Source organism: Aulonocara sp. 'chitande type north' Nkhata Bay, linkage group LG14, assembly GCF_057382095.1.
Source record: "Aulonocara sp. 'chitande type north' Nkhata Bay isolate Kocher_YH1m ecotype deep benthic linkage group LG14, A_spYH_male_GT1.1, whole genome shotgun sequence".
Taxonomy (NCBI): domain Eukaryota; kingdom Metazoa; phylum Chordata; class Actinopteri; order Cichliformes; family Cichlidae; genus Aulonocara; species Aulonocara sp. 'chitande type north' Nkhata Bay.
In genome coordinates this window covers 15,096,342-15,112,411 of record NC_141357.1, presented here as the reverse complement: position 1 = coordinate 15,112,411, position 16,070 = coordinate 15,096,342, and the positions used below count along the sequence as shown (strand labels likewise).

General features: G+C 42.2%; 2 protein-coding genes across 4 annotated transcripts in view; one reads left to right on the top strand and one right to left on the bottom strand.

Moving 5' to 3' along the window:
* The window catches only part of kcnab1a (potassium voltage-gated channel subfamily A regulatory beta subunit 1a), a 145,006-nt gene extending 140,233 nt beyond the window's left edge, over positions 1-4,773 (top strand). For all 3 annotated transcript variants that reach the window (XM_086261130.1, XM_086261129.1, XM_086261131.1), the window contains exon 14: positions 31-4,773. In XM_086261130.1, coding sequence (XP_086117256.1) covers positions 31-120 — 90 coding nt within the window. In that variant the 3' untranslated portion in view covers positions 121-4,773. The remainder of the gene's footprint in view (positions 1-30) is intronic.
* Positions 3,607-6,430, bottom strand: ssr3 (signal sequence receptor, gamma). The gene is made up of 5 exons (XM_086261132.1): positions 6,213-6,430; positions 5,744-5,870; positions 5,273-5,371; positions 4,162-4,293; positions 3,607-3,870 (listed from the first exon to the last, which is right to left on the bottom strand). Exons 1-5 carry the CDS (start codon positions 6,343-6,345, stop codon positions 3,804-3,806), a joined length of 558 nt encoding a protein of 185 aa, XP_086117258.1. The 5' UTR covers positions 6,346-6,430; the 3' UTR covers positions 3,607-3,803.
* Between the last annotated feature and the right edge of the window lie 9,640 nt (positions 6,431-16,070).

Here is a 16,070-nt window from a genome sequence, read left to right as displayed (position 1 = left end):
GCTTACTCAGCACATCTCTTTCTTTCTTAGGTCCTTCCCAAGATGACCTCCCATGTGGTGTCAGAGATCGACCACATCCTAGGCAACAGACCGTACAGTAAGAAGGACTACCGCTCTTAGACCAGGCAGTTGGACTTCCAAGAGGTCAGCTGTACCTACCTACCTAACCATACTGCTACCTTGGACCCTCCATTCAGTGTTCATGTCCATGGTTCTCTCCTCGGGCCCCACTCAGCTCCAGCCCGCCTCAGCCTGGAACAGACGGCCTTGCTAAGTCCAGCGTTGCATACTGTACCTTTGTCTGTTTGAGCCTTGTCCTGATCAGATCAGCTCTACCAGGCTCATCTCAGGTGCCCAGCTCAGCCACGTCATGCTTGAGAAACTCAGCTTTTTGCAGCCTGAAACACAAAACACGATCCACTTCAGTAGTTCTAAACTTTGTGCTCCTCCCAAATCAAAGTGTTGCCACGTGCAGGTAGAACTATGCAGATCTTAGAGTAGAACATGTAAAAGTTTAGATTCAGGCTTATATTTGAGATCCCACCACATCCCAGCTCAGCTCCATCCAGGGATAGATATACAACTGACCTGATATTTGGATTAAAATTGCATGAAACTACGACTGCAGCGCCTCGTTTTGAAAATATATTCAACTTTACACTCACATCCAGTTAGCAGATAAACCAAAAGAAGCAAAGCGGGCGTATTTAAAGTGCCTTCCTGAAGGGCACCTTGACAGTAGCTGCTAAATGAGACGCCTGTGTTACTTATTTATTGGGCTCAGGCCTTCAGGTCTCGAGCCCACCCATTGAAAGCCAAGACCTCCACTCACAAGTAACATAATTTGAGCACAAAATTCATATTGAGCCCATATTTTATTTATGAGTACCACTGTACCACAGCTGAATACATGAATGCAAGAAATCAGAGGTATCTCAGGAAAGTGGACAGTTGTATTCTGAACCCCACCCGCCCCCACCCCACTCAGTGCTTTCATTAAATCGCTATGCAGAGCAACACACAGAATTACCATAAGAGTGTAAAACTCCAACCTCCTGTGTTGGAGGTAAGCAGCAACCAGGTGACTTGCGCATAATACAGTTTTATTAACATGAATGAAGCCTCAACAGACCCGATCCCTATTAGCCCGAATTAGCTTTCAAATACCTACCAAGTATATTCTGTCCCGTATTTAGAATAGTTAAGTATTCAGTGGATTATAAAGGCTGCAAATCGTGAGCGTATTTACCACCAGATGCATGTTTCCCTGCTATAGTGTGCCTCTTTCTTCTTTTCGACAAAGCACATAATTAAAGACTAGAAGAGGATTTGATCAAAAAATCCTGCAAGCTTGTCCCCCCAGCCCCCCAGGTGTGACAGAGTACTGCGGGACTTTGAGTACTAGTACATATTGGACTCTGTTTGAGGAGAGAGTGAAGCATGTCGCCCCCGTGTGTTCCCTCTGAGGAACTGCTGAAGAATCCCACAGAAGAGAAATAAAGCAGACTGCTTTTCTGCCTGTGAACTGAACCTGCATCGCTAGATCGCTCCAGCAAACCTTGAGGATTTTGGACTTAAGCTTACGATGAATCTATGAAATAAAAGATAAACTCGCCTCTGGTCTTGTCATGTTTAGAGCGACTGCTTGTTTAAATGGCACAATGGGGCACAGACTCAAGGTGTTTGGGATGTGGCAAAGATTACAGTATTTATTCTAGAGTAGTTAATATATATGAACTTTATTTTGACATTTTGAAATACTGCTTTTGTTTGACGATGCTAAATGTACATACGATGTTAAGAAATACAGTGTAACATAAGGAGAAACACATCGAGGAGCCTCTCGTGCAGACGAGGACTTCACCGCAGTGTATGGCTCACACATAGCAGACCTGTAAATAGAGTCACTTTTCTGCTCCTCTGCAGTATCGCTGCATCAGTTGCAACGTTTAGGCCGCTCTCCAGCCCGTCCTGCTCCTTCCAACCAGACAAAAATGTACTTTTGTCTCCTCAAAGACAAAGAAAGTCAGAACTATTTATAAGGATTAAGGTTTAAATTTGTATTTCTCTTTTGGATTCTGCGTCAATAAGAGAATCGTTCTAAAAGTGAGCTTCTCTAATGAGACGTGACAAATGTGATTAAAGGTTTCTTAAAGGACTTGAACGTGGATCGACCCTTCGGATTTCATGGCTGTCACCTTGACGCATTATTTTTGTTCTCTTTCATGTGGAAAACAAGCCATCTCTGAGATCAGCAGAAATGTTGGCCAGGTTCCGACTGAGTCACTTTCTTGTCCTTGGTGTGCATCTGTTGACTTGCACCACAAATACCACCTATGTATGGATCAATCAAGGGAAATCTCATTAGATTACAAGCGCCTACAGTTATCCAGAGCACGCTGTTACCTGTTTTGGGATGAAACACTAAAATCTCTTTGGCTCACAGCTTATTTAAGAAGTCTGGCCTTGGAGGAAAACTAGAGTTGGATCCAAAATGAAATCAAGAAAAAACATCATATTTTGCTTATTTCTTATTCTCTATGTGGACACAGCACCATCTTTTCCTACGCAGAATCTATATTTGCTTTGTTCACTTATTTGTAGCTTTTGGTGGCAAACACGTGCCACTGAGACACAAAGGTAAACGTTTAAGTTTGTGTGCAAGTCAACAGCTTTCCCATCAGTTTGAGTCAGTCACTGTTGGACTGTGGCCACCTGGCAGAGTGCCTTGAATTCCTTCGACAGGAATAAATTCAGGGATGTCTTTCACTACAAGTTGGTAAATGGCGTTTGGCTTCTGGCCTACAAGATATGTAAGATTTTAAAACAAATGTATGCAGATGATATTATTTGTCTCCTGTGTCACTTTAATAGAAAGTTGTAAGCATCAAGCACACACCGACAGCGTAGCTACAAAAAAGGAAAATGTTGTCTTTAAATTGTTATTATTCTCTATTGAATGATGCGCTTACTGAGCTCCATCGTGCTCCTTAATTTCCCGGGAGCGTTATATCACCGAACAGTGGAGCTGATTCTTTAAACTGGTAGCTTCTCTGTAAATGGGACTCGCTTTCAGAGGAATGCAAAACCTACATATTATCAGCTCCACAAATTTCGGGAACAAGCAGTGCAACGGTCCTACAGATATTAGGAAAAGTAATGCAAGAAGGACATTAACCTTCTTGTTGTCCGAGAGAACAGTGACTTGTCTTCGTGGTTTTCTCAATTTCTTACAGACTTAGAAACAACTCTAAAATGCAACAAGCAAGTCATCTGTGGCTGTTTTTCAGCTTGTTGAAATCCTGTAATGTGCCACATCAACTGCTACCCAAGGTTTCTGGTTTTGGTTTGAGTCCTATCTGATAATCAGATCTGAAAACTCAGAGGTCACTGATTCTACGTGTTGTTGGGTGGATGAAAAACACTTGAGAGACATTGACTTCGGTTCTTGTTGTGTCAATGTATTGTTTCCCCTCCTGATCAGTAGTTTCTCTGTAAATACTCTATGTGAAAGTGTGATTAGAAATAAAAGCATTGCCAATGGAAATGGTGTCTAAGCTGTAAAAAAAGCAGACTGAACAACACACAAATCAAATGACACAGATGACAAGTAAACAGACTTGCTTTATTTGTTACAAAAACAACAGAAGACAGATCTGTAGAAACAACTCTGGAGATAATTTGATCACGACTTTCATGAAGATGAAATGTCATATTCCGCTTGTAAACCCTGTTCCTAACATGAGTGTACACTTCTTTAGCCCATTTCCTACCCTCCAACCCAACCCCCACCCTTTCTTCCTTTACTTTGAGCCAGTGGAAAGCAAAGCAATGAGTCCTGAAGAGGCACTGATGGACAGAATGTAGTTGCTGGGAAAAGGTGGGTTAAGGTAAACACTGGTAAGAAAAGTTTGCAGATATGAAGCATACAGTGTTACTTTTGACAGGGAGTTTTCTTTAGTTTTAGTCATAATTTAAACATCAAATTTCTTTTAGTCAACTAAATATTGTAAGATTATCATAGCCTGAAATAATCGGTTTTCTATTAATCTGTTAAGATGTGTTAAAAGGATAAATCTGCTACAACAAAACCTGTCATACATTTTCAACTTAAATATACTTGTGAACTAAATACCGCCACATACAGACGTGAAAGGATACACGGTGGGGTTGAAGTTCTTGAGCAGGAAGAAAGAGGCGACGATGACGAGAACCAGGAAGAGTGTGTTGTTGTAGAAGATGGAGAAGGTGGTGGCCTCGTAGTCGGCGACCTCGTTCTTCTTCCACAGAATTCTGGACAGGAGATAAAAACCAAATGTCGTCCTTGTTGTCTACGTGTACCAGGTTAACGCAGACTTTGTTAGAGACGGTGTGTGAACAGAAACAAGGTGGTTGATGTCAAACATAGACTTATACTCAATTTGTGCTCACTGGGTTGGTCCACTTAAATGCAAACAGCGACAATGCCACAGCTCCATCAGCATTTATACCAGCGCTGAGGGTGTGAGAACGCCCTGCTGTATTCTCCTGAAGAGTCGCCACTCAGACAAAACCTTTTCCCAGAACGTGTCTTCTTTTCACAATGTTGGAACATCTCCCTCTATATAATCTCGGACTCTCTGATCCTCAGTACTGATTTATCATCATACTTTTGACTTTTGATGTACGGTGACGTTCACAAGGGCGAGACCAGTGAAGATAAATGGGTCATTAACGCGACCAGAAGAAAATGCACCTGAGTTTAGCACCTAACGCTGGCAGAAGAGGGTGTTGCTGTGGTATGTTGACATGAGATTATGGTGTAACTATTATGAATATAATACAGACTAAAATACTGTAAACCTGTAAGCTCACGTATTAGTGATCTGTCCCATTCTCACCACAAAGGCTGACTGCTGCTTTCACACATTCATTACAGTTATAAAGACTTTCTGCCTGTGTAATTCATTTGCCAGAAAAAATAAAAGTTAAAGATAAAGTTGGTAAAGTTTATAATTTATAATTTCACTTTTAAGATTACTGACACAAACCAGAAATACTCACATCAGTCTGCAGCTTTCCCAGAGACAAAAAACTGTGTCGCACCACTGAATGAGGTACGTAAAACTGTATCAGTACAGGCTCAGAGTCGGATTTCTATATAACCTACTTCCACTTGGTTTGAAACACCACCTAAATTGGTGGCCCCTCCACACAGATAAGCAAACGCAAGTGTGTAGAGAGCGTGTAGTTGCTGAATTTGAATTGGGCTTACGTGTGCACTATGTTTTACCTCTCGTCTTTCTCCTTGCGGGACATCTTGCGGTTGTCAGCCTCAGACAACTTCCTGGTTACCTCCTTTGAAACAGCATCCTCACGTTTCTGTGCGACCCTGGAGTGTGATGAGCGGAAGATCACAAGCATTAAGACTTTAATCAAATTCAAAACACAACAGCAACTCCCAGTAGATTCAGTTTCCAATAAGAAGTAACAAAATCATTTCTGAACTCAGTCTGTTGATTCTTAATCCGTTTCAAAGTTTCCCCAATGACACATCTGTCAATCAAGTTGATCGAATTAAAAAAGCTCTAACTCTACAGAGACAGTTTGATTCCCTATTTGTGTTCAAACGACTGATGATTATATGTTTGTATGTTTGTGTTCTTGTCCCCATGTAACTGAAGTTAAAAGGTATGAATAAAGTATAATATGAGGCCCATTTAACCAAGCAGCAACGGGTGTTTAGTGGATTTGTCCCTCTTACTTGTGTTTGAGCACAAACTTGACGTTCTTGTAGGCAAAAGCAACCAAGTAGGTGCTGACCAGAGTCATCACAGCATACAGAACTGCAGACTGGACCAGGTCCATATGCCAGATCCTCCAAAACAGCCCTAAAGAGAGGAAAAACAAGCACAAAACGCTGCTCAAACTAATTATCTGAAACTGGAGTTTTTCAAGTAAAATCTCCCAAAGCTTTTTGTGTTTTGATTCATTTGTTGCTGCACTTCGTATCACAGCGTTATTACGAGGTCACGTTAGCATTCCCGATCAATATTATTAACTGTGCTTATGTGTTATATCTCTGAACATTACGTGAGCTTATATATGTAAAGTAGCGGCTCTGAAAACCTCGTTTTTATTGACAGTTTCTCAATTTTAATCCTCCACTCACTCAGTGTTAGCTAAATTAGCGGTTAGCACCAGCTAGCTTCCTCAGCCTATGCTGTACTCACAGATGGGGATGGCAGAAACGATGAGTGCATTTCCGTAAAACAGAGCTGTGGACTTTGCCGACAAGTTTCTGCTGAAATCCTGAAGGAGAAGATCTTCTTCTGACTGCTGCTTGTTGCTGCTTTTGGGAGCCATGAGTGCTCACTGAACCTTCTGCCTGCTGCTGAGCTCCGGGTAGAAGAAGACTGACACGTCGGTGAATGGAGAAGAAGAGGAGAAGAGAGACGCGTCAGCACTCCGGCTTCTTCTTCTTTGTTTGGATGACGACGGAGACGCTGTGGCTTTTTGCTGCCCTCCACAGGACGATAAGGACACAGCACTTGTGCCGTTGCACAATAGCCTACTTTAACGATATTTTTGTGCACCTTAATATAATGGGCATTTTGACATGAAGAATTAGGTAAACACGTCTGTTTCTGATCACATTAATGAGGGCTGTTTCATGTAGGACCACAAGCCTAACTAAAGTGACTGGTAACAGGGTTATAGAGCTATCAGCTGCGGTGACCCTCTGACAAGGGAGCAACTGAAAGTGGCTTAGAAATAGCTGTAAAATTGTTTGATAAATCCTTAGAGATCAGTCAGTAGGCCCCTGGTAACCATTGGTTCATGGGAAAAGTGTGTATTTTATTACTAGTTGGTAAGTTGTTACTGTAGGCTGCTGGCAGTTGCTAGCATGAAATAGGTCAAAAAGAGACATACAGTGATATGTAGTGCTGCAATAGACACCCTGTGATTGCTTTGGTCACTGGCGGGTTGCTGTGGTCACCAGTAGCTGCATGGAAGACGCCAACTTGTCTGCAAACACTTCACTTAGTCTCTGACTCGGAGTGAAACGGTGAAAAGGGATATATGAAATCCCCAAAAGCCGATTCTGTTCATCTGGACGTAGCGTTTTCAGTGGGAGAAACGTTTTGTCACTCATCCAAGTGTCTTCTTCATTCTCAGCTGACTGTACGTTTCCCCAACCTTATAAACAGTACCTTAGCCCACTGAATGAACAATGGACTGTGAGGTCAGTTTCTTGATCAATAATATGCAAATTGTCATGATCAAGAGGTACTTCTTTCTTGTTTTCCTAATCTGCTGTTGCAGTGAGCAGTGTATGCTCATGATTAACTAATGATTAGCACACATTTCACGTCATACTAAAGTGAACACAGTGAGACTGTCTCTACCTTATTTGAATGTATATGAAGTCCTGTTACAAACCTTTTTCATAGCATTATATATATAACAGCATAGTAATATAACAGTGTATTACTATACTGATATTTCCTGACCTCTGAGAGTCATTACCATATTGTGGTGAAAGTGTGTGTGCTTCAGGGCTCCAAGCAGCTATATTGTTGTGGGTGAGAGGCCAGATAAAGAAAACTCCTATGATGACCAAAAGATCAAGGGACCAGTTTATCTTGCCCACAACAGAGCCCAGCGCTGATGTGGAGGGTGTGAGTCTGGTGGCTGGTGGCCAGATGCTTAGCTCAAAGCAGCTACATGGGTCCCTCCTCCTATGGGCCCAACACCCAGGGGTGGATTGAGGATTGAGTGACTATTTATCATGAGGTCTGGCAGCTACCTGGAGGCGAACGGACACTAGTAAAAGAAATTATTGTTTCTATCTGGATGTAAGCAGTTAGTATATAATTCTTGTTTTGTGTACATATATAAACAAAACATCCATTTCGGTACCACTGTTTTTTTTTTGCCTCATGACACCGAGACAAATTTGTAATTTTTTGTGTTTATACTTCGAATAAACGTAATTCTGATTGTGAATTTTTTGGTATGTGTGTCAATTCTGTGACAGGCATCATCAGTCAGCAAATAGCTGATTACAAAATAAAAGAATTAAGCTCTCTACCCTGTTACACCGCATCACAGCGCAGTCACATCAGCATGCCGTGCAGCACACTTTAATATAGTAACAGTTTGTTTTCTAACAGTAAACAGGTCAACAACCCGCTGCTTTAACTGCTTGTCCTACTTCTCATTTGCAGCATCTGTCATTTAGAAAGAGATGCTATCACATCACCAATCTCATTTGTGATGACATGAAAGATAATTCTTGAGCAATGTCATTCTAAAGCTCCAGTCAAGAGTTCAGCTGCTTGGAATATTTCTAAATTTCCCCACTAGAGGGCGATATCTATTGCTGTATACTCCGTGTGCGTCATTTAAGGTGGCCAAATCTCCAGTCGTTGGTGTAACAGTTGATCAGCAGGTCTCAGATTACTGGGGTTTTTATAAACACCCACAGAGAGTAAGACCGTGGCTCACAGTCGCTGCGTTACCAGAGTATTTCTCACCCTTAAAAGTTGGCTAAAAATCAGATATTTCAGACTTTATGGAAAAGTAGGAGCTGACACTTTCTGAAGGCAATGAGGATAAGTGGATTATAATGCCTTTAAAAGCACCACATCACTTAAATTCTCAGTTTCCATGTATAGGTTAGTAAAATAGGCCTTCTCTTTACTCTACAGGCACATTACTTCACCTCTTGGACATATTTACAACTCATCCTCTACACATATTTCTGACAAGGAGGCCATAGTCCATGCTGTTCACTTGAGTGTGACCATACAGTCACAGATGCACGGCACATTAGTACACCATGAGCCTTTAACCCTTCTCCTCTTTATCTCATCATCCAAGCCTGTCACTTCCCAGCCCCTGCAGACATTTTAGGACTGCAGAAAAAAACCGGACAGATAGTCTGCTGCTCCAGCCAGCACAGTGCTTAACCCCCCGCTGAGCTATTTTCTTTCTTTCTATGTGTTTGGACAGAGGAAACAGCACGCATCTTTACTGAGTGCGTGCATTGAGCGGGGGTTGTTGCGTGTGTGTGTGTGTGTGCTTGGACGCAATGCAGACAGGCAGGTTTGCGTGATGTCCCTGTCTTTAAATGGGGATAGAGCTTAGAGATTAACCGTGCACTTCAGGGGTGCAGGAAAGAGGCACAGAGGAGGAGCGGGAGGCAGGCAGTGATGCCAAAAGCCCTCCAACACAATGCCAGACAAGGCTTTCTCTCTCTCTGCCTGTCCTGTGTAAGTGCACATGTTTCTGCTAGATTACCCTGGCTTTGGTGACACCATAGACATAACCGCTACAGCACAGTGGCACATGCAGGACTCCTCCAAGGCAGCTGGCCTGGCAGTGCTGCAGTTGTAGCTCCTTTCTTGTTCTTCCTTAAGGAGAGTTTATGACAGCTCAGCTATCAGCAGTGACAAATTCTTCTTGAGTTATCTTTTCTCACTCGCCTGAAGCTTATAGCTCTAGGAGCATCTACATTTCTAAAATCTTTATGTAAGCATGAGGTGATGATACCGTGTGGAAATACCAGCGTTGTGTCACCAGCTTTCCAAAGAAATTAGATCAGCATTATAGTCTAAGTGTGTACTTTATCCATGAAACCAGGTTTCATATATCTTTTTGATTATCAGACATGAATGCAGTTAGTTTCACAAAAATACAGTCTATACTCACTGAACATGAATAATGGATTTTAAAACAAAAGTGGTCACAGAACTATGTCGCTTTCCACAGCTTTGCACATTATGGAAGTCCCCAGCCACCGCAAGAAATATCGCCCAAATGGTATAAAGTGTGAGTGAGCTGCCGTGTTGTCAGACGACATCATCTAACTTCAAATGGATGAAAGAGGACCAGCATTTATTAATGTTTCATCACAGACATGTGGCTCTGAAGTGATGGAGTTAGAGAGATGCGGCTTTTAGGTTTTGTTTTCCTTTCCCTCAAACTGTTTGGTTTCTAAATAAAGAAAGAGAGAACTCGACAGAGCATTTTTATTCTGTGGATTACAGCTGAAAAGGAGCTGTTTCTATGTACATCATTACTTCTACGGTGTCTCAGAAATTTGTGAGTATATATTTTAGTTTTAATTCGCTGTCATTTACCACATTTGAGCAAATGTGCTTTGCCAAACAATAAACTGAAAATACTTGAGGCTGAATTGAAAAAGCCAAAAAACAAACAAGAAATCCAGTTGAAAGTCAAATGGAAAAGGCCACAAGCGTTTTCCAACAATGGAATTAAAAAGCAAACTCAGTCCATAGGGTATAGCTGTAAACAGTGGAATTGCCCAAGGGTGGACCTTGGGCAATTCGCCCTAGGAGAGGCATCAGACAAAAAAACTTCTATACTACCAAGGAAGGTCAACAAAGCCATGCTCTCTTAGCCTTAGCTGGCTTGAAAGATCTGGCCTTCTGCTCCAGGTGCTTTGTGCATCCACATAAAAGAGGGCATTTCACACATCCATCACTTTTATTCTTCTCAAAATGATCCCCGTGAGTGACACCGACTGCGATTAGAGAAATCTATAAAGAACACAAAAACATAACAGCAACTGTTACTTCTTAAATACAGCTGATTATTGGAGCTCTGACAACTTTAGGCTGGATAAATTTAAACATTACAGCTTACTGTCCCATTCCCTAATTAAAAAATGTGGAAATCGCTTTAGTTTGTCAGCAGAGTAAGGTGAATTACTTTTATTGATTAAATACGTATTCTCGTTGTGTGCCCTGTGCTCTAGTAGCTGCAGTTCCAGCAGTGTAAAAGACACTAAAAAGAGCAGATTAGAATCAAGCATTAAAACCATGTGCACATTTTCTGCACCACCAGAGAATTGCACGCAAATTCCAGTGACAATGTGATGCACTGTTTGAGCTGCTGTCACTTTACATGCTAGATGTTAATAAGGCCCAGCTTAACAAGTTGTGCACACAAATTATTCCACCAGCAAAGAATCTGTTATACACTTAAAAACCTGCTGTAAATAAAAGACTTTGTGTAAACACCGCAATCCATGCTGATTTTAATCCAAGCTGCCCAACGTAATGTACCATGGTGATTTAGCCCAGTAAAAAAAAACAGAGAGCCACAGAAAACCCTGACTTTAAGCTGGACATAGCTCATTAACCCAATAATCCCACAGTAGACCTCCTCAGCCTGTAAACATGTTTGTTTCTGGGATAAGTTGGTAATTTAACATCAGAGTCTATGGGGGACTGACAGCCTCGACCCAGCTGAAAAACTCAGTTTTGGGCGCTTCATCATTGCTTTTATTTGTCTTTTAACCTCCAGGCTACGTTGCTGCTTGGGCAGGATCTTTATTGAGTAAAATTATTTGCAGCCCTGACAATGAAATTTCAGAGGAGCAGACATACAAGAAAAAACTTCAAAAACGCTGCCATGACTAGAACTTTTTCCTTTATTTAAGTTCGGGTAGAGACGTTTGTTGAAATTTCTGGCTCAAAAGGAATCACTGGGTTTCTCAAAGTGCCATTTAGATCAAGCTGAACTGGAAATACAGAGTTATCAAAGATCTCTACGCATGTGCTTCATCTGTTAGACAACAGGGGCAGCTGTCCCTCCCCCATCACCCCATCCCCACAGTTGTCCACCAGCTGCAGGTTGTGGAGACGTCGCCAAGCCTCTGGCACCGCATTTCCTTCAACATGCCACGTCGCTGTGACAGGCCCTTAATGGTGAGGTTTTAAGTTGTTTCTTAAGGCACGGAGACAGTGGCAGCAACATCAGCATCCACCCACCCTCCCTTCCTCCCAGATACACCCAGCAGCCCTTTCACCCCAACTCCCCCACCCGTAATGTCTCTCCCATTCACAGAGATTTACTCAGATGGTTGCGTGTGTTGCTCCTCTCCTCCCTCCTTCGTGTCCTGTGATTTATGTTTCCCCTTCGGCTCAAAGGCACGGAGGAAAATGTGATATGGTGGTGTAGGGAAGGTGAAGGGGAAAGGCTGCGGGTGTGGGGTGGGGATTCCTCAGAGAGAGATTAAGGGAGGAAAAGGAGTGAAATACTTGTCTTTTCAAAGGATGCCAGACATGTGTTTACACTTTCTGCCCACTTTCACCATAAATAGTTTCCTCACACTCAGGGTTGCACTCTCACATGTGAATCTGCACGACTCTGTGTTTATGTGTGTGTGTGTGTGTGTGTGTGTGCGTGTGTGTGTGTGTGTGTGTGTGTGTGTGCGTGTGTGCATCTGTTGTTTCTTGCATGATTTTGATTGGTGGTTCTCAAAATGAGTCTCTTATGCCGTTGATTATACATTAACGAGCACTCGCTCTGGAAAAATGACATAAGTTTCTTCAAAAATCTCTTGATATCTGCCAATTATGTGAGGATTTTCATTTGTTTCCACACAGTTATGGCCTGTTTTAAAAATCATTTCTGCATAAAGTACCATTTGTCATTACTGAGGCCCAGTTCTGGGAAATCCATTGAAACTTGAGGCTGATTGGTGTATCCATTTTTTCAAAATCCTTTTTCTTGCGTTATGTTTATAAGTTTACGAGATGATAACGACAGCGATGCTGTGTGAATCATGTTGTAGGTGTGGAAGTGCAGCTTCGGTCAGACAGACATTATTTATCGGGTCAGCTAGACCCAGGCGCTGCGATTCATAACTATTCAGATTGCGATGACACAGGCTTAGCTTCCCCTGGCAGAGTTACGGTGACCCTCCAGGTAGAGCTCAGTTGCAAAACAAACGCTTGCACAGTTCCAAACCTTCACTCCAGCAAACCCCAGATTTCACAGCGTACTCACAGAGAAAGCAGATAGATAAGATTGATGTGTTGCAATGTGTGGATGCCTACAGAGAAAGAACGGCGTGGCCCGGCAGTCGTCTGTTTGCAGTGTTTGCTGTTAATGAACTACGTGGGAATTTATATCCTTAAACAAATCAAAAGAGGACGCTTTGCACAGGGCATTGTGTGCATCATGCGTGTGTATGTGTGTGCGTGTTAGTACTTTGCCAATGTGCAGAGATAAGGAGGCTAACCTGCTGCCAACTCAGTTTTTCTTAGAAGCAAAGAGAGAGCAGAAGATGTTGACATTCTGGCAGTGGAGGGGAGCTGCTGTTCCATCTGCATCTGAAAGGTCACTGCGGTGGGTTTTAGAGCAGGATTTGTGTGTGGATGCGTGCACGTGTGTGTGTGCGCCAGTGTGCCTGCCAAAAGCAATGTGTTTAATGTGTGTGTCTTTCTCATCAATTCTGTGTGAAAGAGCAGAGGAGAGCTATAAACAAAGATGCTGGAAGTGTTGGGCATAGTACAAACAGAATAGTAGGAATCCAACCCCCTACCTCTCTGACACACACACACACACACACACACACTCACATCCGTGCTCTGAAGATGTTTATAGGAAGTATGTGGGAACAGGCTGGCAGCAAAAATTAGACATTTTACAGTAAAAAAAAAAAAGAAAGACTCTCTTACAACTGAGTAAAAGAGACAGTTCCTCTGGACTGTGGCGCTGCTTATCCGGTATGGTTAGATCGTGGCTCTAGAGCTGTCTGCCTTTTCTAGAATAATGGAATTAATTGGGACTTGCCTTGCCAAGAAGCTGTACTTTAAAGAGATCCACACACCTTGTTATGGGATGCTTTCCAGATGGGATTGCATGGTAGATCAAAAGCTGATGGTATTTTTTCGCCTTCAGATGGGCATCTCAGGTCCTGTCAGGTTGTCAGGCTGGATTTTTCCCTGTGTTTAAAGGACACGACTTTTAGGTACTACTCATCTGCTGTAGATCATGTCACTTCTTCTTTTGTCCTCCATTTATCTGGTTTCAAAGGATAGACAACACACCATGCTGAGATATCCCAAGTTTCCAGCTAACAGCTTTGTAAATACCCTTGTTGGTGCAAAAATACTATTTTATTCCTATTATAGATTTAACAAAAGCAACCAGAACAAATGATTTTTTTTAACAAAGTGCCTAAAGATACAATTTAAAATTGTAGGGACTTTTGATTCTCTGATGCACTGTCTGTTATGTGTAGACACAACACTGGTTCATCCCAGTTAGATATGTTTTCATGCTTGAATGATTCATAGGTCTGTGTTAGGTGACTTAACAAAGAGACAAACAAAAAGGGAAAAGAAACATTTCTGCATGTGGTTACACATAAGGGTCGGAGTGCAAATGCAGGGGAAAGGAGCCAATGTCCAAAGAAAAACTCAGGAAGACCATTCGAGTCTGGTTCGAGGTGGTTCGAGACTTTGGCACATGATTGTCATGATTTGTGGAAGGAGCTGCGTTTTTGAGTTTTTTAAATCTTACATTTGATTTTGGTTAAACTGCCCCTTCAAGTTCAGCCAAAACATGCCTCCACATGTAAATGCACAACAGAAATCTAAGAATAAAATAAAATTATTTATAGTCAAGTCGTAGATGTGCTGAAACCTGCTCCCTTTCATTGATTCTTTCATTCTTCTTGTAATTAATGACAGTCTTTGGCTTTTAAAAGTTTCAATATGTTCACCACCTGAAAGCTAACTGCTAATTTGCCTGTCTGCCCTCTGGTGACGGACAGATTGTGTACTCTGTGTTTAAGTACACTTAAGAGATGGGGGAGGATGAACTCTGCATGCTGCTGTACCAAAACAATGTGCTTAAAGATCCTAAAGCACTCTATAAAGGCCGCTCAACAACCATTTTTACAATTTTTAACCTGGTATTATTTTGTTTTCCTGAGCTATTATATTCTTAATTTGTCATTTGCCACACATAGATGCCATCTAACTATGTGAAGCACGTTTGGACAGCTGCTGACAATGACCAGAGAACCTAGCTCTCCGCACTTGAAGACATTTGTGCTGTCTGTGGAAAAGTAACACAGTTGTGAGGGCAACTGGTGGGGAGCTGTATCAAATGACCAGAGGGGTTGGGGCTTATAAGCATAAAGGATGCTTCAGGCCCATGTTGGAAATAAAGTATTTCAACTGTCACCTGACAAGAAGTTTGGACAGTCAGTGCACTGCTGTGAAAGCAGCTGCGACGAGCGATGGCCAAAATCTGATCTGGTATGTAGTCAGCTCATAACTTTGCAGCCTGCAGTACTTCACCGAAAGCAGTTTCATATTTATACCGAACACAGATTCCATCTTGATCATTTAACAACAAAAGGGCTTTTCGCAGTCTTAGAGATAGTACGTGAATAAAGAAAGCTCAGCTGCTAGCGCCAAGTTTTAAGATCCATAAACAGAAAATATATCTCGAGAGACGCGTGTGTGGAGGGTGAAAAGCCTCACACTTGGTGCTCTTGGCTTTAAGTCTCTTTCAAGTCGGGTGTCAGATGTGTTGTTTACGATGCTCATGAAATAGATATCAAGATGTCAGAAAAGTGTGGAAAGTATGCAGCGTGGTGTCATTACAGTGGTATGTCTGTTGTTTGCAGATGATTCTCATAAGACTGTGAAATAAGCTGGAGCGATTGGTTCGTCTCCAAAGTTCCCGATCAGGTTTGGAGTGTGGAACCAAAGCAAAGGAGTGGTGGCTACAGTAAAAAAGGCCTGTAAAACTGTTTAGACCTGTAAAAGGTGAACTGTACACTTTAACCAAGCAGAGAGTTCACCTTTGTGGGCAACATATTAAAAAGGGGCAACCTCAGACAAGGCCCAGACTAGAGTCTCTTGATATGGTCCTGAGTTCATCACTAAAATCAGCTTACGACTAAGTGACGGCTGGTTGGTCTTGTCTACTTCCAAAGACATGAGAAATGTGTGAATCAAGGCTTAAATCAGGAATGGGTAAACCTTGATTTATTTAACTTGTGTGTGTACTGCAGACTATGGTGTGCACAAGCACCATATGTCGAGTGATCAGACGTGGCTGGAGAACATATGTGAGATAACAGGAATTCTTCTTGGATACACTGTGTGTCTAAACGACTTCATATAAAAGCCAGGATCAAAGCTGCAGGATCGCTGCTGCAGACTGGCTGTCTGATTCAACTACAGTTACCGACCATTTCGAAATCTGTTAAAGGCCCAATTTTTTACCTCGAGTTTGTGTCCCGGCCCGTC